Source organism: Babylonia areolata, chromosome 4 (assembly GCF_041734735.1).
Source record: "Babylonia areolata isolate BAREFJ2019XMU chromosome 4, ASM4173473v1, whole genome shotgun sequence".
NCBI classification, from domain to species: domain Eukaryota; kingdom Metazoa; phylum Mollusca; class Gastropoda; order Neogastropoda; family Buccinidae; genus Babylonia; species Babylonia areolata.
The window spans coordinates 2,870,320-2,892,819 of record NC_134879.1 but is presented as its reverse complement, the minus strand read 5'-3'; the positions used below and the strand labels follow the sequence as shown (position 1 = coordinate 2,892,819).

Below are 22,500 nucleotides of genomic sequence, written 5' to 3'. Positions count from 1 at the left end.
GTTGGTTGGTTGGTTAGATGGTTGGCTGGTTGGTTGGCTGGTTGGTTGGCTGGTTGGTTGGTTGGTTGGTTGGTTGGTTAGATGGTTGGTTGGTTGGTTGGCTGGTTGGTTGGTTGGTTGGTTGGTTGGTTGGATGTTGGTTGGTTGGTTGGCTGGTTGGTTGGCTGGCTGGTTGGTTGGTTGGTTGGTTGGATGGATGGTCGTGTTCTTTGGTTGTGTGACGTGATGTTGGGTTGGGTTGGGTTGGTTGGTTGACTGGGCGGCCGATCCATTGACTGGCTGATTGTTTTGATAATTATGATCTATCTGCACCTACGAAATTCAGAAAAAATTACGTCAGGACTTTGTCTATAGAATTTCAAATACGAACATCACTCTTTGGATTCGAGACTTTTTTTTGTTGTTGTTGTTGTTGTTTTTTTGGATAGAATAGACCATAGAGTGCCAGTGTTCATGACTGCCTGTCAGACGAGATGGTACTCAACACAGGAGCTCCACAAGGGTGTGTCCTGTCTCCCACATTGTTTTCTATCTACGACCACATGAAATTTCAGACTGTTTGTTCATCACATTTTAATTAAAATTTCTCAGACGATATGGCTCTGGTGGAACTTGTGAAAGACGAGGATTCTTTTGTCTTCATATTTTACTCAGATGCCTGTTCTGTGTGGATGATGGAAGGACAGTTTCAGTTTCAGTTTCAGTAGCTCAAGGAGGCGTCACTGCGTTCGGACAAAACCATATACGCTAACACCACATCTGCCAAGCAGATACCTGACCAGCAGCGTAACCCAACGCGCTTAGTCAGGCCTTGAAAAAAAGGTGAATAAATAATAGATAAGCTTACATAAATAAATAAATAAATAAATAATAATTATAATATAGAAAAGGAAGGACAGCTACTTAGAAATGAATGTAGGAAAAAAACAAAAGAATTAACAATAGACAGGGGAAAAAAACGGGTGACAGTTTTGCGGTTGTGATGCTAAAGAGTGATCGTGTGGAAGTTGTGTCGTATGTAATTTAAATATTTAGGCACAGTCATTGACAACAAGCTTTCTTTTGATGAGCATATAGACAATGGCTGCAAAGACGGTCCATCAACGTAAACATACCCCACCTGCTGAGGAAGTTTAGAGCATTTGTTGCTAGTCCAAATGTATGATAATGATATTAAGAAGAAGAAGAATGATGATGATAATAATAATAATAATAATAATAATGATAATGATAATAATAATAATAATAATAATAATAATAATAATGTTAAAAAAACATGCATTTAAACACTAAAGTAAAAAAAAAATTTAAAAAAAACAAAAAAAACTTCATGCACAACCCTTTTACTCTCAGCCAACCAACCAACCAACCACGCACGCACGCACACACACACACACACACACACACACACACACACACACACACACACACACACACAAGCACACACACACACACACACACACACACACACACACACACACACACACACACACACTCATCACAGACTACATACACACCCACCATACATATCACATACATGCCTTTAATAATGCAATATCATACCACAATACTTTTAAAAAGGAAACCCACATTGTCACAAACCTTAAAACTACTCCCGCCATCACAATACACCCCAAAAAAACTATATCACAGAACTAGAAAAAAAAACCCAAAAAAAAACCTTCCAGCTCTTTAACACACATGTCGTTTCTCTCATTCTCTCTCGCCTTGACTACTGTAACTCTCTATTGTCTGGTCTGCCTGCTTCATCCATTCAGCCCCTTCAGCGCATACAAAACTCTGCTGCCCGACTCGTTCTCAGAAAGAAAAGATCTGAGCACATCACTCCTCTTTTGCAATATCTCCACTGGCTCCCTATCTCACACCGAATAAAGTACAAGATCAGCAATCTATGTTATAGATGCATTCACAAAACTGCCCCTTCCTATCTCTGCGGCTGCCTTCACCTCTACACTCCATCTCGCTCACTACGATCGGCCTCGGATCCACTCTGTTTACGCATACCCAGATTCAAACACTCGACTATTGGCCGCCGTTCTTTCTCTGTTTCCGGACCTTGCGATTGGAATGAACTTCCTTTTTCGCTTCGTCAAGTCTCCACACTCAGCTCTTTCAAGTCTGGCCTTAAAACCCACCTCTTCCCAAAATAGCCTCCCTTGCATGCCCTTCCTTGTCTTTAGTTTCTACAGTATTAGAGTTATGCATACGTGTGAATGACTGGTGCGAAAGCGCTTTGTCTCTGCACAAGATCCAGCGCTATATAAATACCATTATTATTATTATTATTAAACTGTTTTCATCTCTTGCATTGTTGTTAGGTTTGAAAGTCTCTGTCGACGTAAACGTAGGGGAACAGCTAAGAAACGTGACCGTCGTCAACAAGATAACTGGTACAAAACAAACTCTCTCCCTAGAGACTCTAACAAAAAGAAGCAGCGAAACTGAAGGCTGTTTCCATTATGAATAACTTTTTTTCGCCCACACTGTGTTCCTGTTTTGATAATCTTCCACCCGGTCGGCGATATAAAAAAGGCCGCTTAACCCTTTCACCGCCAAGCTCGCATGTATGCACAGGCGTGGTAGAGGACCCATGTCACTGAAAGTTGACCATTCATTGGTCTGTTATCCATGAACCTACTGCTCTTAATGTTCGGTGGTAGGACAGGCCATATTTTCTATACATTGTAGGGAGAATCCCCAGCTATTCTTAGCCACTGTCTTTTCTGTGTTTATACCACAAGGGAATTTTGTACTCTAAATTGACTGGCGGTGAAAGGGTTAATCAAAGAAAACGTGCTTGTTGTTTTAAGGATCTTTTGTTCCTACAATGGCATGTTTTAATAAACGCCCCTTAGCACTGACACACAACTTAACCATTTACTAAAACTGCGATTTGAATGAATTGTTATCTACATATTTTTGCTTCTTTTTTTTATTTTTGCATGCCTGTGGTTTACATTACATTTTATGTAGTGATTTCTTTTTCATTTTTATTTCAAGTAGTCTTTAACTGTGGCTAACTTGTTTTCATACTAGCATTGTTGCCGTAAATTTGTGTGTGCTTGTGCGCGCGCACGTGTTTGTGTGTGTGTGTGTGTGTGCGCGCGCGCGCGCGCGTGCGCGTATGTGTTAACGTTGTGTGTGTGTACGTATGAACGTTTTATTATTATGTACTTTGATTTTTCTGTATTATTTTCTTTAACTTTTATTCAGTTTGAAAAAAAATGTAATGAGGTAAGCAATCTCATTCACTTTCCTTATTTGGGATTTTTTTTATATATAGAAATAAAAGAAGAAACTTACATACAAAAAAAGACATTAGCACACACGCGACGGGTAATTGGGGGATGGTGAAGCGAGAACATGAAGTGTGGAAAAAAAACACGAGAGAGAAAAACAACAACAAATAATCAAACAAACGGAAAACAACCAACCAACCAACCAACCAACCAAACAAAAACTTACAGCATTCAGTATACTGATGTGATCTACAGACACACAGACTGCAGCGACAAACACACTGTTTCCAGTGAGAAATACGATATCGGGTCTATATATACATATATCATATTACATACCATATTAGGGGGGGGGGTGGGGATGTTGGTTAAACTTAAGTAATGTTGCAAAGATGAGCAACGTAGTCTGATCTATCCTGAGGTTTAATACCAGAAAAAAAATACTATCATCATTTATGTTGTGTTTCATATAGTTTGTATAGTCTGTTTCTGATAGTTATGTTATTTTTGATTGTTTATGTTGGATTTGGGTGTAAAATACTATTGCTGTTATATAATATCCGCCATGCCCCCAAAAGGGGTGAAAGGATTAAATATTCTTGATTCTTGTGTGTGTGTGTGTGTGTGTGTGTGTGTGTGTGTGTGTGTGCGTGTGTGCGTGTGTGGGGGGTGAGGGTGAGGGGGGGATGAGTTTCCAATCATTTTATTTTTACCTCTTACACTCCCCCTCTCCCCACCTCCCAACCCCCTAAATCTATCTTCCATTTCAGATAAACATAACTAAAAAATAAAATAAAATAATAATTTTTTTTTTTTTATTATTCAGAATTTGGACGTTCTAAATGATAATGCATTTGTATGTCTCAAACCATCGTGTCTTGCTAGCAACACAGTACGCAACCACGTGGTGTTAACAGATTTACTAGGATGTTGATTCATGCAACACCCCCCACCCTCTCTTCACTCCAAAACAGTCTCTCTCTCTCTCTCCCTCCCCAACCACAACCCCTACCCCTACCCCGCTATGGATCAGGGATCATGTGTGTGAGCGGTTGTCCCTGTTATGACGTAACTGATGTCGTCATTCTTTAGAATTACCACTACTAAACTTTTTTTTTTTTTAAATAAATGGCCAGGTTGACGGGAATATTGTCTGCACCGTGTGTTTTATGATAATACGGTGATTGATCGGTTGATTCTGATTTCATTGTGTTTTAGAAAAAAACAGACTGGGGTCTATTGTTTTGATTTTGACTGGATTGAATGGTTGGTGGGCTAGCTAGTGCTGATTAGATTGATGGCTGAGTTGTTTGATGCATTGATTTGATGGTGTGTTTGTATTGATGGAGGCGTTGATTGATACATTGATTTGATGGTGTGTTTGTATAGATGGAGGCGTTGATTGATACATTGATTTGATGGTGTGTTTGTATAGATGCGTTGATTAATACATTGATTTGATGGTGTGTTTGTATGGATGCAGGCGTTGATTGATACATTGATTTGATGGTGTGTTTGTATAGATGGGTGCGTTGATTGATACATTGATTTGATGGTGTGTTTGTATAGATGGAGGCGTTGATTGATACATTGATTTGATGGTGTGTTTGTATAGATGGAGGCGTTGATTGATCCATTGATTTGATGGTGTGTTTGTACAGAATGGAGGCGTTGATTGATCCATTGATTTGATGGTGTGTTTGTATAGATGGAGGCGTTGATTGATACATTGATTTGATGGTGTGTTTGTACAGAATGGTGCGTTGATTGATACATTGAATTGATGGTGTGTTTGTACAGAATGGTGCGTTGATTGATCCATTGATTTGATGGTGTGTTTGTACAGAATGGTGCGTTGATTGATCCATTGATTTGATGGCGTGTTTTGATCAGGTGGGCGCCGTTCCGTCGCTCTGCCTACATGGCCAGAAGACACGAGATCTTGAAACCGGAGGATAAGAAGTTCTTCCAGGCTCTAATCAAACCGAAGGTCTGGTGTACATCATATTTCTGCTTTTAATGTTGTCGTCATCGTCGTCGTCGTCATCGTGGTCATCTTCGTTGTTGTTGTTGTTGTCATCGTCGTCGTCGTTGTTGTTGTTGTTGTTATAGTTGTAATTGTTGTCGTCGTCAAGGTCTGGTGTGCATCCTATTTCTGCTGTTAATGTTATCGTCGTCATCGTCGTCGTTGTGGTCATCTTCGTTGTTGTTGTTGTTGTTGTTGTTGTTGTCATCATCGTGGTCATCTTTGTTGTTGTTGTTGTTGTTGCCGTTGTCGTCGTCAACGTCATCTTCGTTGTTGTTGTCGTCGTCATCGTCGTGGTCATCTTTGTTGTTGTTGTTGTTATAGTTGTAATTGTTGTCGTCGTCAAGGTCTGGTGTGCATCCTGTTTCTGCTGTTAATGTTGTCGTCGTCGTCGTTTTCATCAAAATTGTTGTTGTTGTCGTCGTCATCGTGGTCATCTTCGTTGTTGTTGTTGTTATCGTTGTCGTCGTCATCGTCGTCATCTTCGTTGTTGTTGTTGTTGTCGTTGTCGTCGTCATCGTGGTCATCTTCGTTGTTGTTGTTGTTGTCGTCGTCGTCGTCATCGTCGTCATCTTCGTTGTTGTTGTCGTTGTCGTCGTCATCGTCGTCGTCGTCGTTGTTGTTGTTATAGTTGTAATTGTTGTCGTCGTCAAGGTCTGGTGTGCATCCTATTTCTGCTGTTAATGTTGTCGTCGTCATCGTCGTTGTGGTCATCTTCGTTGTTGTTGTTGTTGTCGTCGTCGTCGTCATCGTGGTCGTCTTTGTTGTTATTTTCGTCGTCGTCGTCATCGTCATCTTTGTTGTTGTTGTTATAGTTGTCGTCGTCAAGGTCTGGTGTACATCCTATTTCTGCTGTTAATGTTGTCGTCGTCGTCGTTTTCATCATAGTTGTTGTTGTCGTCGTCATCATGGTCAACTTCGATGTTGTTGTTGTCGTCGTCGTCATCATGGTCATCTTCGTTGTTGTTGTTGTCGTCGTCGTCGTCGTCATCTTCGTTGTTGTTGTTGTCGTCGTCATCATGGTCATCTTCGTTGTTGTTGTTGTTGTCGTCGTCGTCATCATGGTCATCTACGTTGTTGTTGTCGTCGTCGTCGTCATCATGGTCATCTTCGTTGTTGTTGTTGTTGTCGTCGTCATCATGGTCATCTTCGTTGTTGTTGTTGTCGTTGTCGTCGTCATCATGGTCATCTTCGTTGTTGTTGTTGTTGTCGTCGTCGTCGTCATCTTCGTTGTTGTTGTTGTCGTCGTCGTCGTCGTCATCGTTGTCATCTTCGTTGTTGTTGTTGTCGTCGTCGTCGTCGTCATCTTCGTTGTTGTTGTTGTCGTCGTCGTCATCGTTGTCATCTTCGTTGTTGTTGTTGTTGTCGTCGTCGTCGTCATCGTTGTCATCTTCGTTGTTGTTGTTGTCGTCGTCATCATGGTCATCTTCGTTGTTGTTGTTGTTGTCGTCGTCATCGTGGTCATCTTCGTTGTTGTTGTTGTTGTCGTTGGCGTCGCTGTTGTTATAGTTTTGTCACCGTCGTCGTCATCGTGGTCATCGTGGTCGTTGTTGTTGTTGTCGTCGTCATCATTGTCATCTTCGTTGTCGTCGTTGTCGTCGTCATCGTGGTCATCTTCGTTGTTGTTGTTGTTGTCGTCGTTGTCGTCGTCATCGTGGTCATCTTCGTTGTTGTTGTTGTTGTCGTCGTTGTTGTTTTAGTTTTATCACCGTCGTCGTCATCCTTGTCATCTTCGTTGTTGTTGTTGTTGTCGTCGTTGTCGTCGTCATCGTGGTCATCTTCGTTGTTGTTGTTGTTGTCGTTGTCGTCATCGTCGTTGTCTTCGTTGTTGTTGTTGTTGTAAAAGTTGTAATCGTTGTCGTCGTCGTCGTCATCTCCGTTGTTGTTATTGCAATCATTGTTGTCGTTGTCATTGTCGTTGCTGTTGTCACAGTTGTTGTAATCTATGTCGTCGTCGTCATCGTCGTCGCGTCTTTGTTGTTGTTGTTGTTATGTTTGTTGTAATCGTTGTTGTCATCGTTATCTTCGTTGTTTTGCTGTTGTTGTTGTTGTTGTAATCGTTGTCGTCATCGTCGTTGTTGTTATTATCGGTTGTGGTGTTGGCGGTGTTGAGGACACACCAATGATGATACTAATAGTGGCTGTGGCTGCTGTTGTTGGTGCTGTTCCATTGTCCTGTTGTTATCGCTGTCATTGTAGTCGTTGTTACGTGCAGTAGTAGTCGCAGTTATCGTGGTTGTCGTTGACGTCGTCATCGTAGTAATAGTAGAAGTCGCAGAAGAGATAGCAGTAGTAGCAGCAGTAGCAGCATTAGTAGTAGTAGTCATTGTTGTTGTTGACGTCGTTGTGTCTTAGTGGCAGTAGTATTAGAAGTCGTAGTAGAGTTAGAAGTATTAGCAGCAGTAGCAGTATCAATAGGTCAAGGAGGCGTCACTGCGTTCGGACAAATCCATATACGCTACAGCGCATCTGCCAAGCAGATGCCTGACCAGCAGCGTAACCCAACGCGCTTAGTCAGGCCTTGAGAAAAAAAAGATAATAATAATAATAATAATAATAATAATAATAATAATAATAATTAATTAATAAATAAATAAAAATAATAAAATAAAATAAAATAAAATAAAATAACCAAACAGAACAAAACAAAAATGGAATGAATAAGTAAATAAAATAAAAATAAGTAAGTAAATAAATAGATAATAGATAAATACATTAAAAAAAAAAAGCAGCAGCATTAGTAGTAGTAGTTGTTGTTGTGTTGTTTTTTTCATCATCAGTATTGATATGATTATTATCATTATTATTATTATAGACACAGAGACATGGATAGAGAGACAGACAGACAGAGACAGTGACAGAGACAGAGAGACACACGGAGACACTGAGAGACAGACAGAGAGAGACAGAGATAGAGACAGACGCACAGCACACACACACACACACACACACACACACACACACACACACACACACACGTTTCAAGTTTTAATTATCCTTTCACTCCTATTGGAGTATGGAGGATTACCGCAAAATAATCTTTTCATGCCCAGAACAAACATTTCCAATTACACAACAATGTCACATAAAAGGTGAGAAAACACAAATGTCTTTTAACTCCAAAAGTATAACTAGGCAACATTTGCAGATCTAATCATCTTACTTACAGCTAAATTGACCTCTTTTTTTTGCCTCCTTTGAGCATATTACAAAAATTAAAAACCGATTTTGGAGACAAATATTTTTTTTTTTAGGAATATATCTATTTCGTAACTGATCATAATTGGGATATCCCATTATAAAATGAAACTCATCACCAATCACAAACATGTTACAAAGCTTAACAAAGCCGTAACTCTCGTGGTATGCCTTTGTGTCTCCCTGTTTCTATTTCCAGCTTATGATTATTACACACACACACACACACACACACACACACAGTGTGTTATTTGCTGTTGCAGGAGGTTTGCTGCGTAGTCCAATAGGACATTTGTTATAGTTGTTTGATGTTGGCGTTTATAACGTTTCCATTTTTCCCTAGCGTTGTCTCTCCCTATTCACCCTCCACACATACACACACTTTTACACACACAAACCCACACCCCCCCCCCCCCCCAACCCCTACCCCCACGGTGTGGGGTTTTTGTTGTTGTTGTTGTTGTTTGTTTTGTTTTTTCGTGTGTTTTTTTTTTTCGTCTAATATCACTTCAAGTGGATAGACGTTAAACTGAAGACGAACACACACACACACACACTGACTGACTGAAACCATTTATTGTCAGATTAACTGTTTGTTGTACTGACATTTTCGCAACCATTTGAATAAAATATTAACTGAGCAACACAAGGAAATTCTGATTTGAGGAAGGTATGATTTAAAAAAAACAAAAAAAAAAAACAAAAAAAAAACACACAAACAAACAAACAAACATATTTAACAAATCAAGGTACCAAATTTCATTAATATCATTATCTCCAAAAAATATTCTAACGCACCCACATACTCACATACGTTTCTTCCCCACCCTCTCTCTACATACATCCATGCATGCACACAAATGCCCATTATAATTCCCCTACCTCATTCCCCTGCCCACTCACTCACACACACTCACACACACACACACACACACACACACACACACACACACACACACACATACACACACACACTTGCCATTCAAGGACATTGGAAAATGTCTGATCATGTTGTACGATATTGGATCTGGAGAAGAAAGGAATTTTACCTACTTTCCAGGCTGGTTTTAGAAGAGGTAGGGGTGTTACTGATCACACACACACACACACACACACACACAGAGAGAGAGAGAGAGAGAGAGAGAGAGAGAGAGAGAGAGAGAGAGAGAGAGAGAACTTAAACAGGGGACTGTTTGTTATTTCCCCCTTGTGACAGTTTCAGTTTCAGTTTCAGTTGCTCAAGGAGGCGTCACTGCGTTGGGACAAATCCATATATACGCTACACCACATCTGCCAAGCAGATGCCTGACCAGCAGCGTAACCCAACGCGCTTAGTCAGGCCTTGAGAGAAAAAAAAAATATATATATATAAGCTTACATAAATAAATAAATATATAATAATGATGATATAAAAAGAAAAAGAAAAAAAGGTAGTAGTAATGAAAATAATGATAAAATAATAATAATAATAATAATAATAATAAATTTACCTTGTGACAGGCTTACAAAATAATGATAATAATAATAATAATAATAATAATAATAATAAATTTACCTTGTGACAGGCTTACAACACTCACCTGGAAAGCTTCACCACGGGGGAGAAGAAATCTGGGGCTGTGTTCAGAGCCCTCCCAGTTTACAGGGTCAGTACTGTCAGTGAGGGGGTGTGTCGTTCACACACTTGCTTTTGCTTGTCCGTGCTATTATGTCTGTCTTTAGCAAGCTCTCTGTCTCTGTCTGTCTGTTTTTCTGTCTCTGTTTCTGTCTGTCTGTCTCTGTCTCTTTCTCTGTCCGTCTCTCTGCCTCTCTCTCTCTCTGTCTCTGTTTCTCTGTGTGTGTGTGTGTGTGTGTGTGTGTGTGTGTGTGTGTGTGTGTGTGTGTGTGTGCATTTCTCTCTCTGTTTCTTTCTGTCTCTTCCCCCCCCATAACTCCCCCTTCTCTCTCTCTCTCTCTCTCTCTCTCTCTCTGTCACTCTGTATTTCTCTCTCTCTATTCCATTCTGTCTCTCTCCCACCCCCCCACCCCCCGCCCCCTCTCTCTCATATTAAACACATGCACATGTACACCCTCCCACACACACACTCACTTAACATACATGCACACCCACACCCACACCCACAACCACCCACCCACCTTCTCCGCCTCCTCTCCCTTCCCCCCACTCTCCCCCCAAACACGCGTGTACGCATCCACACTTGACCACATAGACAAAATTATGAGCAAATTCACACACACACAGACACACACACACACAGATATGCACGCACGCACGCACACACGCACATGCACGCACGCATTGTGCACACACGTACACACACACATACACACGCACGCACGCACGCACGCACACACGCACGCACACACGCACGCACGCACGCACATACTCACGCACACACACACATGCACGCACGCACTGTACACACACGTACACACACACAAACACACACACAGAGAAAACCATCTGCACACAGGCCAATATATAATATGAAGAAAAAGTAAACCACGAAAACAAAAAACAAAACAAAAAACACGCCACACTGATAACATAACCTCAATGGAGAGCACCAGAAAAGCACAACAGCAACAACATTTGTAGCTGGGTTTTTTGGGGTTTTTTTTGTTATCTAGGTTCGAACCCCCAAGCGGCCCAAGACTCCCGAGATGAGCTACAGACTGGAGGACGATGAAGAGGAAGGAATGTATTCTTCCAACATTTTCGGAGTCGCTCAAGCTAACAAGGTACAGCCTCCACTGTCAGTTCAATTTCAATTCTCAGACTTCCGTTTGAATCTCGGTGTTATTTCTATTATTACCCCCCCCCCCCCCCATAGATTTTTTTCGATTCCCAAATCTTTTTAATTCATATTTTGTAGACGAGTGTAGTAGAGATGTACAAGTAAACCATTCTCACAGCATTATTTTGATCCCTCGCGTTTTGCTTTGTTTGAAAAGAAATATATATTGGGTGTCCCCCCAAAAAGCGAACCGTTGTTTGACCAGTATTTTCTCAATGATTGACAAACCGAATTCATTGAAAATTTTCATACAGTAACCTTAGGGTATCATCAACAAATCTGCAAAATATCTAAAAGTTCGGACGCAAATTATGCGAGTTTTGTCAAATTCAAAACAGCATGTCAAAAAAATCTAATATCAGAGGAAAACTCACTTGTTTTCAGTTTTTGCTCAATGTGGCCTCCATCTTCTTCCACGACTAAACGAAGCCGTTTCTTCCAAGCAGCAGAAATGCTTTTACGTATTTCTTCCACCGATATCTCCTCTCTCTGATGATACCCTAAGGTTACTGTGTGAAAAGTTTCAATGAATTCAGTTTCTCTGTCACTGAGAAAATACTTGTCAAAAAGCGGTTCGCTTTTTTTTGGGGGGGACACCCGATATATATCTTCTCCAAACTAGTTATGTGCTTAGTTGAGCAGATTCCCCTTTGCTGTTTCCTTGTCTATATATATATCATTATGCTTTTATTAGACGATTTGATTTCAAAAGTATGTTTTGCTCCATGTATTTGTATAACCAATCCTGTCTTACGAAACTGTCGTTAATTTTTGCTTCTTGATTTTTAAGACCCCACATCGAACCTAAAACATGCATTTTGATTTGCTCTCAAGACGGGCGCAATAGCCGAGTGGTTAAAGCGCTGGACTGTCAATCTGAGGGTCCTGGGTTCGAATCACGGTGACGGCGCCTGGTGGGTAAAGGGTGGAGATTTTTACGATCTCCCAGGTCAACATATGTGCAGACCTGCTAGTGCCTAAACCCCCTTCGTGTGTACATGCAAGCAGAAGATCAAATACGCACGTTAAAGATCCCGTAATCCATGTCAGCGTTCGGTGAGTTATGGAAACAAGAACATACCCAGCATGCACACCCCCGAAAACGGAGTATGGCTGCCTACATGGCGGGGTAAAAACGGTCATAGACGTAAAAGCCCACTCGTGTGCATACGAGTGATCGCAGAAGAAGAAGAAGAAAACCTTAGAACTAAAACAAAGAGTTAAAACTTGGCTGACTGTTCTATGGTTCTTTGAAATATCTAACTCGTCGAACCTTTCACAATGAAACCATTTCTCAATAACATTCACTTGTACGTGATTGCGATTATCATTTTTTTGCACAATAAAAAAATATTCATTCACCCGTTTCGCGGGGGAAAAAAGAAAACATCATCGTTATATATATCATTACGTGGTCGTTGTACTCAATTCTTGAGAGCAAATCTTCTTCCTCTTCTTCTTCATCGTTCGTGGGCTGCAACTCCCACGTTCACTCGTATGCACACGAGTGGGCTTTTACGTGTATGACCGTTTTTACCCCGCCATGTAGGCAGCCATACTCCGTTTTCGGGGGTGTGCATGCTGGGCATGTTCTTGTTTCCATAACCCACCGAATGCTGACATGGATTACAGGATCTTTAACGTGCGTATTTGATCTTCTGTTTGCATATACACACGAAGGGGGTTCAGGCACTAGCAGGTCTGCACATATGTTGACCTGGGAGATCGTAAAAATCTCCACCCTTTACCCACCAGGCGCCGTCACCGTGATTTGAACCCGGGACCCTCAGATTGACAGTCCAGCGCTTTAACCACTCGGCTATTGCGCCCGTCTCTAAGGTTTTCAAATTCCTTGCATGCAATTGAACGCTCTCATCTGAGTATTTCAAAAATACACTGCATCTTGGCATTCGTTCAAAACATCATCTTTCATACACCGACTGCCATCTGATTTCTAGCAATCGGACAGGCTTGGTCATGCTTGCTTTTTTGGTGGTGTACTTTTATTTTATTGTGGATGAAAAGAGAAGTTTTATTACTTTGGTTTGTATTCTGCTTGAGATTACATCCCCCCCAAGCTTTTGTTTTAATTTGTGCCTTAAGTATTTGCCTTGCATTATTATTTCAAAATTACATTTTGAGCTTGTGTTGCCAATTTGCTATTTTTTTTATGCATGAGTGTTTTGTTGCTTTTTGGTGTGTGTTTTAATATATCATGAAAGATATTTGAATGGGCCATTTCTTTTGAATCATTGTAAGGTGATACTAGATTGTGGAAAGGACGCGCGCTAATTTCCTCCTTAACCTGTCTAATTACAAGGGAAGGGGGCTTTTGTGCGTGACCAATAACACACAGGGAAAGGACCTGGCCTGTCCGACACTTTTCTTTCAACTCGCCTTGTATCGCTTGGTGTGTGTGTGTCTTCAGACTGGATTAAACGAAGAATGAGGAGGTGGTTTTCTTGCCCCTGTCAGCTCCAGTTTCTCAAAAAAAAAAAAAAAAAGGCGTCACTGCGTTCGGGCAAATCCATATACGCTGCACCACATCTGCTAGGGAGATGCCTGGCCAGCAGCGTGACTCAGCGCGCTTGTGTATCTACTAGAGTGGATTTCTTTTTTTACAGAATTTTGCCAGAGGACAACACTCTCTGTTGCAATGAGTTCTTTTTTTCAGTGTGCCAAGTGCGTGCTGCACACGGGACCTCGGGTTTATCGTCTCATCCGAATGACTAGACGCACAGTTTGATTTTCCAGTCAAACTTGGGAGAAAGGGCGAGAGCGGGATTCGAACCCAGTAGTGGAGTGATGGCCTAGAGGTAACGCGTCCGCGTAGGAAGCGAGAGAATCTGAGCGCGCTGGTTCGAATCATGGCTCAGCCGCCGGTATTTTCTCCCCCTCCACTAGACCTTGAGTGGTGGTCTGGATAAACCGAGGTCCCGTGGGCTAGCATGCACTTAGCGCACGTAAAAGAACCCACGGCAGCAAAAGGGTTGTTCCTGGCAAAATTCTGAAGAAAAATCCACTTTGATAGGGAAAAAAAAAACTGCATGCAGGAAAAAATACAAAAAAATGGGTGGCGCTGTACTGTAGCGACGCGCTCTCCCTAGGGAGAGCAGCCCGAATTTCACACAGAGAAATCTGTTGTGATAAAAAGAAATACAACTACAACAACAACAATTACAGTACCCTCACGGACTCTCTGTATTGTCAGATGAACGTCTTAACCACTCGGCCAACTTCCTCCCTGCACCCTAATGCACTTGAGCTGAGCGTGGCCCTTTAACCTGTTCATGGGTTTGCACCTAACTTTGATTTTGATTTCCAAGCAATCAGGAGGAGGGTTTTGTTTGGTTTATCTCACTATAATCTTCACCGTCATCGTCATCATCGTCACCAAAAATCAGTTATTTCAGTATAGGCCTTACCGTCACCACCACTTCCATTATCAGAGAGAGAGAGATGATGGTAATGATGATGATACCACGGTTATTGACAAACAAGATATGACTAAGAATAAACGTGGCACTATTTTACCTTGCCTGCTAGAAGAAAGCTGCGGTCCTTAATTAACTCTATGGACATATAGCGACGTTTCGCAGTTTTAAGGATTTTTTTAATTTTAATTTTATTTGTTGTTGTTTTTGTTTGTCTTATAAGAAAAAAAACCACAACAAAACGTTCGGACAATTCAGCTATTTTTGCTTTTATTTATTTAATTTTTTCTTCTTTTTTTCTTCTTTTTTTTTAATAGACAAATAATATGAATATATTCCTACCCTGCTAGTTTACTCGTAATCCTTCCTTTTCATTGATTGTATGATCAATTGATTCCCAGCATATTTAGATAGATGGTTAATTTTTATAACAAGTCACTTTTTTTCTTTTTTCTTTTTTTTTCTTTTTTTTCCTTTTTTTCTATCATAGTAAATCCCTCTCCACCCTTTGATTTCATCATCATAAAAAAACCCGTGCCCCTGCGATTGTACGTTTTCCTCGCCTGACGCGCGTGTGTTTTGTTGTTGTTTGTTTTCCACTCTGCCCCTTGACAGTTCAAGTTACATAGACACAGAAGTATCACATTTTAGATACCTACCTAACCAGCCTGCTTTTTTTGTGCTTTTTTTTTTTTTTTTTGTTTTGTTTTTGCTTTTTTTTTTTGCTTTTTTTTGTTTGTTTTTGGGGGGTTTTTTGTTGTTTTTTTGCTTTTTTTTTTTTTGCTTTTTTGCTTTTTTTTTTTTGCTGTTTTTTTATTTTTTTTTGCTGTTTTTTTTTTTTGGTGCCGTTTTTTTTTTTCTTTTCTTTTCTTTTACCCTCACCCCCCCCCCTACCCCGCACTGACCTCACCCTTGACCTACCCACTTACTACTGCTACTACTAACCTGCTGCTTTGCACGTGTGACCCCCCCCCCCCCCCCCCCCACCCCCACCCACCTGCAGTTGTCACGCATGCGCACTAAACCCAGCGCTGTCTCTGGCCCCTCGGGTGGTGCTATATCGCGCTTCAAAGCTGTGTATATCGCGCTGCAGGGAGCCAAGGCCTTCTCCAAGGGCGCCGATAAACAGCGCACCGTAAGTGGTTTATTTTATTTTATTTTATTTTATTTTATTTTTGTTATGCGTGTTTGGGGAGGTGGGGGGAGGAGGGGGGGGGGTCATGAGGGATGTGATGAGGGGTTTATGGGGGTGTTGGAGGTGTTGGAGGAGTGTGTGTGTGTGTGTGTGTGTGTGTGTTTGAGGTAAGGGTGTTTGGTGTGTGTGTGTGTGTGTGTGTGTGTGTGTGTGTGTGTGTGTTTGAGGTAGGGTTGTTTGGTGTGTATGTGTGTGTGTGTGTTTGAGGTAGGGTTGTTTGGTGTGTGTGTGTTGTGTGTGTGTGCGTGTGTGTGTGTGTGTGTGTGTGTGTGTGTGTGTTTGAGGTAGGGTTGTTTGGTGTGTGTGTGTGTCTGTGTGCGTGTGTGTGTGTGTGTGTGTTTGAGGTAGGGTTGTGTGTGTGTGTGTGTTTGTGTGTGTGTGTGTGTGTGTTTGAGGTAGGGTTGTGTGTGTGTGTGTGTGTGTGTGTGTTTGTGTGTGTGTGTGTGTGTGTGTTTGAGGTAGGGGTGTGTGTGTGTGTGTGTGTGTGTGTGTGTGTGTGTGTGTGTGTGTGGAGAGAGAGAGAGAGCTCGTGGGTGGTGCTGTAGGGGTGTTAGGGTTGGGGGTGGGGTGAGGGTGGCTTATTTTGTTGTGTGTGTGCGTGTGTGTGTGTGTGTGTGTGTGTGTGTGCGTGCATGCATGTGTACGTGTGTGCCTCTGTGTGTGTGTGTGTGTGTGTGTGTGTGTGTGTGCTGGAGAGTGTGGGTGGAGGGTTATTGGTTGAGCATCATGTTGCTGTGTAACTGGATTCCGAATGGATAAAGCCTATTATTGTTTCTAAAACAATTTGCATTGTGCGAATATTTATAATAATAATGCGAATAGGTTGTTCTTTTAGGTTAATTAGAGAGGAGTTCATTGCTGGATGCTGATAAAGTTTCTAAAAGTTATTTTCTGATTTTCGTTTTACCACCATATCGTAGTTAATACATTCATGATTATGTATAATATTCCCACTTGTAATCATGTTGGAGTTGATGTGCATGGTGTTATGAGCATGGCAACGTCTAAAGAGCAGAGTGCACAGTCGATGTGAAGTCATGAATGACTTATGTCCTTTGTCTAAGAGAGCCAAGCCCAGAATGGCGCCACTTTATGCTGCTCCAAGCAGATAGTTTAAATACGTTTAGTTTTAGTTTCATGCATGCTTATTATTTAACCCGTTTGCCAGTTTTGAGGAGCGTGCTGTTGTTTCACACCCTCTTTAGATCAGCGTTCTAGCGAGTGTAGAAATTAGGAAATGCGAAAACTGCTTTAATTCCTTGACGTTGTTATCATCGTCGTCAGTTTCCACCTTCACCTGTCCATTGGTTTATGTTGATGTCGGGATCACCAGTTTAGAACTTGTTTGTATAAGCCATATGATTGTATGTTTGTATAAGCTATAAGCCACAACGCTGAATTTTTTTTATGTACGTTTGCAATAGTTTCCTCCTTGTCTATGTATGATTGTAACTTACCGCTATTTTCTTGTTTATTCGTTCATTATAGTTACGCTGCAATTTTTTTTTTTTTAATGTGTTGGTTTTTTTTTCGTCCAATACAGTACTGATATACTGTTACAAAAATGCGGAGAATAAGGAAAATTTTGTTATTTTCTTTTGTGGGAACGGGAGTTGGCTAGGGGGTGAGTTTTTGGAGGGGTGACCGGGGGGTGGGGGTGGGGGTGTGTGCTTAGTCTCAATTTACGTTTTTTTTTTTTTTATCTTTAAGCTTACGATGGTATTGCAAAGTGTTTCATTCGTGCTATACAGAGACCACATTAGACTGAGGCGACAATGGAAAGGTATCAACTGCACAAAATACAGAAAGCTTTTGTGTGTGTATGTGTGCGTGTGTGTGTGTGTGTGTGTGTGTGTGTGTGTGTGTGTGTGTGTGTGCACAGGCGGTCAAGGCACGTTTGCTTTGTTTTACACGAACATACCTCACGTGTTGTTGTTGTTTGTGAAGAGGTTCACTTTGCAAAAAAATTACTGTTGTGTTTGGTGGTGGTGGTGGTTGTTGTTGTTGTTTGTGTGTGTGTGTGTGTGTGGTGTGTACGTCCGTGCGTGCGCGCATCTCAAGTTTGCATTTAGTGAAAGGCATGGGTTATTATAAGACAGGGAATCAACATGCTGAGATTGAAGAGAATATGAATACTGATTAGGATTGGGACTGACTTGCTATCACTGTGCTAGTGACCTTACGTTGCTGGTAGACTGTTCTCGTGTTGTTGCTGTTGTGTGCTTGTGTGTGTTATCCTATTCTTCTTCTGATTATTATTATTATTATTATTATTATTATTATCATTATTAAGCACGGTGATAAAACAAATTATGATCACTGAAACTATACATACATATATATATAAAAGACAAGTGGAGAGAGTTTGCGAAAACAAAAATGTTGTGGGTTGAGAAATGAGAATCACTTTGATGAGGAGTTTGATCACTTGTGCTTGATCTCAAGCGAAGGGTCTGTGATCAGAAATGTTTGTCACTTCAGATGAAAGTGACTCCTGTTTCACTGCTCCGAGTTTGTTGTTGTTGTTGTTTGTTTTGTTTGTTTTTGACTCACTTATGTAAACAAAATGAGTCTATGTTTTAATCCGGTGTTCGGTTGTCTGTGTGTGTGTGTGTGTGTGTCTGTCTGTGTGTGTGTGTGTCTGTGTGTCCGTGGTAAACTTTAACATTGACATTTTCTCTGCAAATACTTTGTCAGCTGACACCAAATTAGGCATAAAAATAGGAAACATTCAGTTCTTTCCAGTCATCTTGTTTAAAACAATATTGCACCTCTGGGGTGGGCACAAAAAAAATAAAAACATGAAGCCTAATTATATGCAAACTGCATTTACTGTTATATTTATATTTTTTGTATTCTATAAACTTGGCACTTTGATCTGATATTCTGACCCAACAACAAGAGCAGTCATTATTATCATTTTTTGTTCAAACAGGAACTTCTTTTGCTAAGCATGGAAGTTTCATTTATTTTGCAAACGTTTTGGTGCAGATAGTAAAAAAAAAAAGGGAAATTACTCTGTAATTAATGCTCGGGAACTTAATTTGCTTTAAACTGATCTTTCTCATCTTAAACATTACATTTTGAAATTATACTCAATAAATAAAAAGCTTGGATTTTTTTTTTTAAGTGTATCACAAGTGAGTCTTGAAGGCCTTGCCTCTCTTGTTTGTTGTTGTTTTTGTTGGGGTTTTGTTTTTTTTTTAATTTTTTTAACAGTTTCATTTTTCAGTCTCAGTTTCTCAAGGAGGCGTCACTGCGTTCAGACATATCCATATACGCTACACCACATCTGCTACACATAAGATGCCTGACCCAGCAACGTAACCCAACTCGCTTGTCAGGCCATGCCTGCATTGCACATAATATATTTTTGTACCTATCAGAGCTTATTTATTTTTTACACACTTTTCTTTTTTTTCTTTTCTTTTTTCCAGAGGACAACACTTTTGTTGCCATGGATTCTTTTTCAGTGCACAAAGTGCGTGCTGCAAACGAGAACTCGGTTTATCGTCTCATCCGAATGACTAGACGTTCAGTTTGATGTTTTTTCCCCCCGTAGTCAAGCTTGTGGAGAAAGGGCGAGAACCTTACGAACACTGTATTGGCGGTAAAAGCGTCTTAATAACCTCATTGTGTACATTATCGTGTTGTCACTGTGCCTGTGTTCTGTGTGAACAGCGTCTGTCTGTGAGGTTTGACAGCAGCGAAACTCCTGACACAGAGTGAAGCGACACTTAACGCACCCCCCGTCACTGACTGCACAGTAAGATCACGGCGGCTGTGGTGACCTTCCTGCGTTCTTTAACGTGTGCAAAACCTCCTTACACAGATAACTTGAGTTGTTTCTAAAAAGCTTCCGTTGTGCTGAAGATGAGATTCGTGGATTTGTTTTTGTGTGTGTGTGTTGTGTGTGTGTGTGTGTGTGTGTGTGTTGTTGTTGTTGTTGTTGTTGTTGTTGTTGTTGTCGTTGTTGTTAAAGCATCAGTCTATCGTTGATTGATTAATTTGCATACCTTCACTTTGTTTTGTTTTTTTTGTTTTTTTTACCCCTGTCATATATGTGTTTATTGTTACTGTGATGTTTTTGATTGTCTGTCTTTCCTTATGAAAGCGTGTTGGTGATTGGTTGGTTGGTTGGTTGAGAGGGGGGAGTGGGGGGGACTTCGGGGGGGGAGGGGGGCGGGGGGGTAGGGGGGGGGGGTTGTTACGTGGCGGGTGAAATCTAAACGGTTCTCTTTCAGTCAAGCCCTATTGACCATCAATAGTTTTTTCTCTCAGTGTGGCTCGGTTTATACCTCTTTGTGTGTTTTTTCTATCTCTTTATCCCCCACCCCCTCACTCCCCCTCTCTCTCTCTCTCTCTCTCTCTCTGTCTCTGTCTCTCTCTCTCTCTGTCTCTAATTCTCTCCTCCTTTTTTCTCTCTTTCTCTAATGTCGCTTTCTGACACACATCCTCTCTATAACTCTCTGTCTCTGTCTCTCTCTCTCTCTCTCTCTCTGTGTGTCTCTGTCTCTCTCTCTCTCTCTCATTCTCTCCTTTTTCTCTCTCTCTCTCTCTCGTCTTTTTGACTCACATACCCTCTCTATAACTCTCTGTCTCTGTCTCTCTCTCTCTCTCTCTCTCTCTCTCTTGCATTCTCTCCTTTTTCTCTCTTTCTCTCATGTCTCTTTGTGACTCACACATCCTCTCTATAACTCTCTGTCTCTGTCTCTCTCTCTTTCTGTGTGTGTGTGTGTCTCTCTCTCATTCTCTCTTTTTTTTCTCTCTCTCTCTTTCTCTCGTGTTCTGCCCCATCGTGTGTTTTTCTATCTCGTGGTGGGTGAAATCTAAACGGTTCTCTTTCAGTCAAGCCCTATTGACCATCAATAGTTTTTTCTCTCAGTGTGGCTCGGTTTATACCTCTTTGTGTGTTTTTTCTATCTCTTTATCCCCCACCCCCTCACTCCCCCTCTCTCTCTCTCTCTAATTCTCTCCTTCTTTTTCTCTCTTTCTCTCGTGTCTCTTTCTGACTCACATCCTCTCTATAACTGTCTCTCTCTCTCTCTCTCTCTCTCTGTCTCTCTCTCTCTCATTCTCTCCTTTTTCTCTCTTTCTCTCGTGTCTCTTTGTGACTCACACATCCTCTCTATAACTCTCTGTCTCTGTCTCTCTCTCTTTCTCTGTGTGTGTCTCTCTCTCTCATTCTCTCTTTTTTTTCTTTCTCTCTCTCTTTCTCTCGTGTTCTGCCCCATCGTGTGTTTTTCTATCTCGTGGTGGGTGAAATCTAAACGGTTCTCTTTCAGTCAAGCCCTATTGACCATCAATAGTTCTTCTCTCACTGTGGCTCGGTTTCTGCCTCTTTGTGTGTGTTTTCTATCTCCTTATCCCCCACCCCCTCACTCTCTCTTCTCTCTGTCTCTCTCTGTCTCTCTCTCTGTCTCTGTCTCTCTCTCTGTCTCTCTCTCTAATTCTCTCCTCCTTTTTCTCTCTTTCTCTCATGTCGCTTTCTGACACACATCCTCTCTCTGTCTCTGTCTCTGTCTCTCTCTGTCTCTCTCTCTCTGTCTCTCTCTCTCTCTCTCTCTCTCTCTCTCTCTCCTCCTCCTCATCCGCCCCCCTTGTCAAGAGTGTGATGGCCAACACTTTTTTTTTTTTTTTTAATGACGGCAGCCTGAACTCTGAATTAATTTCATTGATGTGTATTGATACGGTTACAGCTAAGACACATTTGGGTTGTAAGTATGATGTGGTTTATGACACGTGTCTCTGTCATTTTTGTTGTTGTTGTTGTTGTTGTTTTGTTTTGTTTTGTTTTTTTTGTTTTTTTCTTTTTTTTTCAGCACATCACTTGTTTTTATACCCAGAACGCACTTTTGTCGACGTTTTCCACTTTTATTCTCTTCTCTTGCGATAATTGACGTACCTGAAAATAGGATTCAAACATACAGTTTCAGTTTCAGTTTCAGTAGCTCAAGGAGGCGTCACTGCGTTCGGACAAATCCATATACGCTACACCACATCTGCCAGCCAAACAGATGCCTGACCAGCAGCGTAACCCAACGCGCTTAGTCAGGCCTTGAGAAGAAAAAAAAAGGTAAATAAATAATAGATAAGCTTACATAAATAAATAAATAAATAATAATTTTGATTAAAAAAAGGGTAGTAGTAATGATAATAATAAAATAATAATAACAATAAAAATAAATAAATAAATAGATAAATAAGACAACAATGATGATAAATAAGCAAATAAATGTAAAACATGAAGACACACATTCACACGTACACCCACACATGCAAAACAGATATGCACCAAACGTGCAGTGGAGGGGTTATCTGCGTGAAATCATGCGTTCTCACTGGTAAACGTCTACACACGCCAGTCATTAAACAATTGATCTTAATCTTTCAAAAAGACGACTGGGTTTTCGAACTACCAACTGAAAGAGTACGGTGCATTAATAGTAGTGCACTGTAGTGTAGCGACGCGCTCTCCCTGGGGAGAGCAGCCCCGAATTTCACACAAGAGAAATCTGTTGTGATGGAGGGAAATGCAAATGCAAATGCATTTTGTGTTGTGTTATAAGAGAACAAGAGTTGTTCAACT

General features: G+C 41.0%; 1 protein-coding gene across 4 annotated transcripts in view; it reads left to right on the top strand.

Annotated features, from left to right (window-relative positions):
* The window catches only part of LOC143280783 (WD repeat-containing protein 64-like), a 151,191-nt gene that overhangs the window by 123,802 nt on the left and 4,889 nt on the right, over positions 1-22,500 (top strand). For 3 of the 4 annotated variants that reach the window (XM_076585461.1, XM_076585462.1, XM_076585460.1), the window contains exons 29-32: positions 5,154-5,250; positions 10,050-10,130; positions 11,116-11,226; positions 15,720-15,851. In XM_076585461.1, coding sequence (XP_076441576.1) covers positions 5,154-5,250; positions 10,050-10,130; positions 11,116-11,226; positions 15,720-15,851 — 421 coding nt within the window. The remainder of the gene's footprint in view (positions 1-5,153; positions 5,251-10,049; positions 10,131-11,115; positions 11,227-15,719; positions 15,852-22,500) is intronic. The other variant, XM_076585463.1, reaches the window with a different exon arrangement.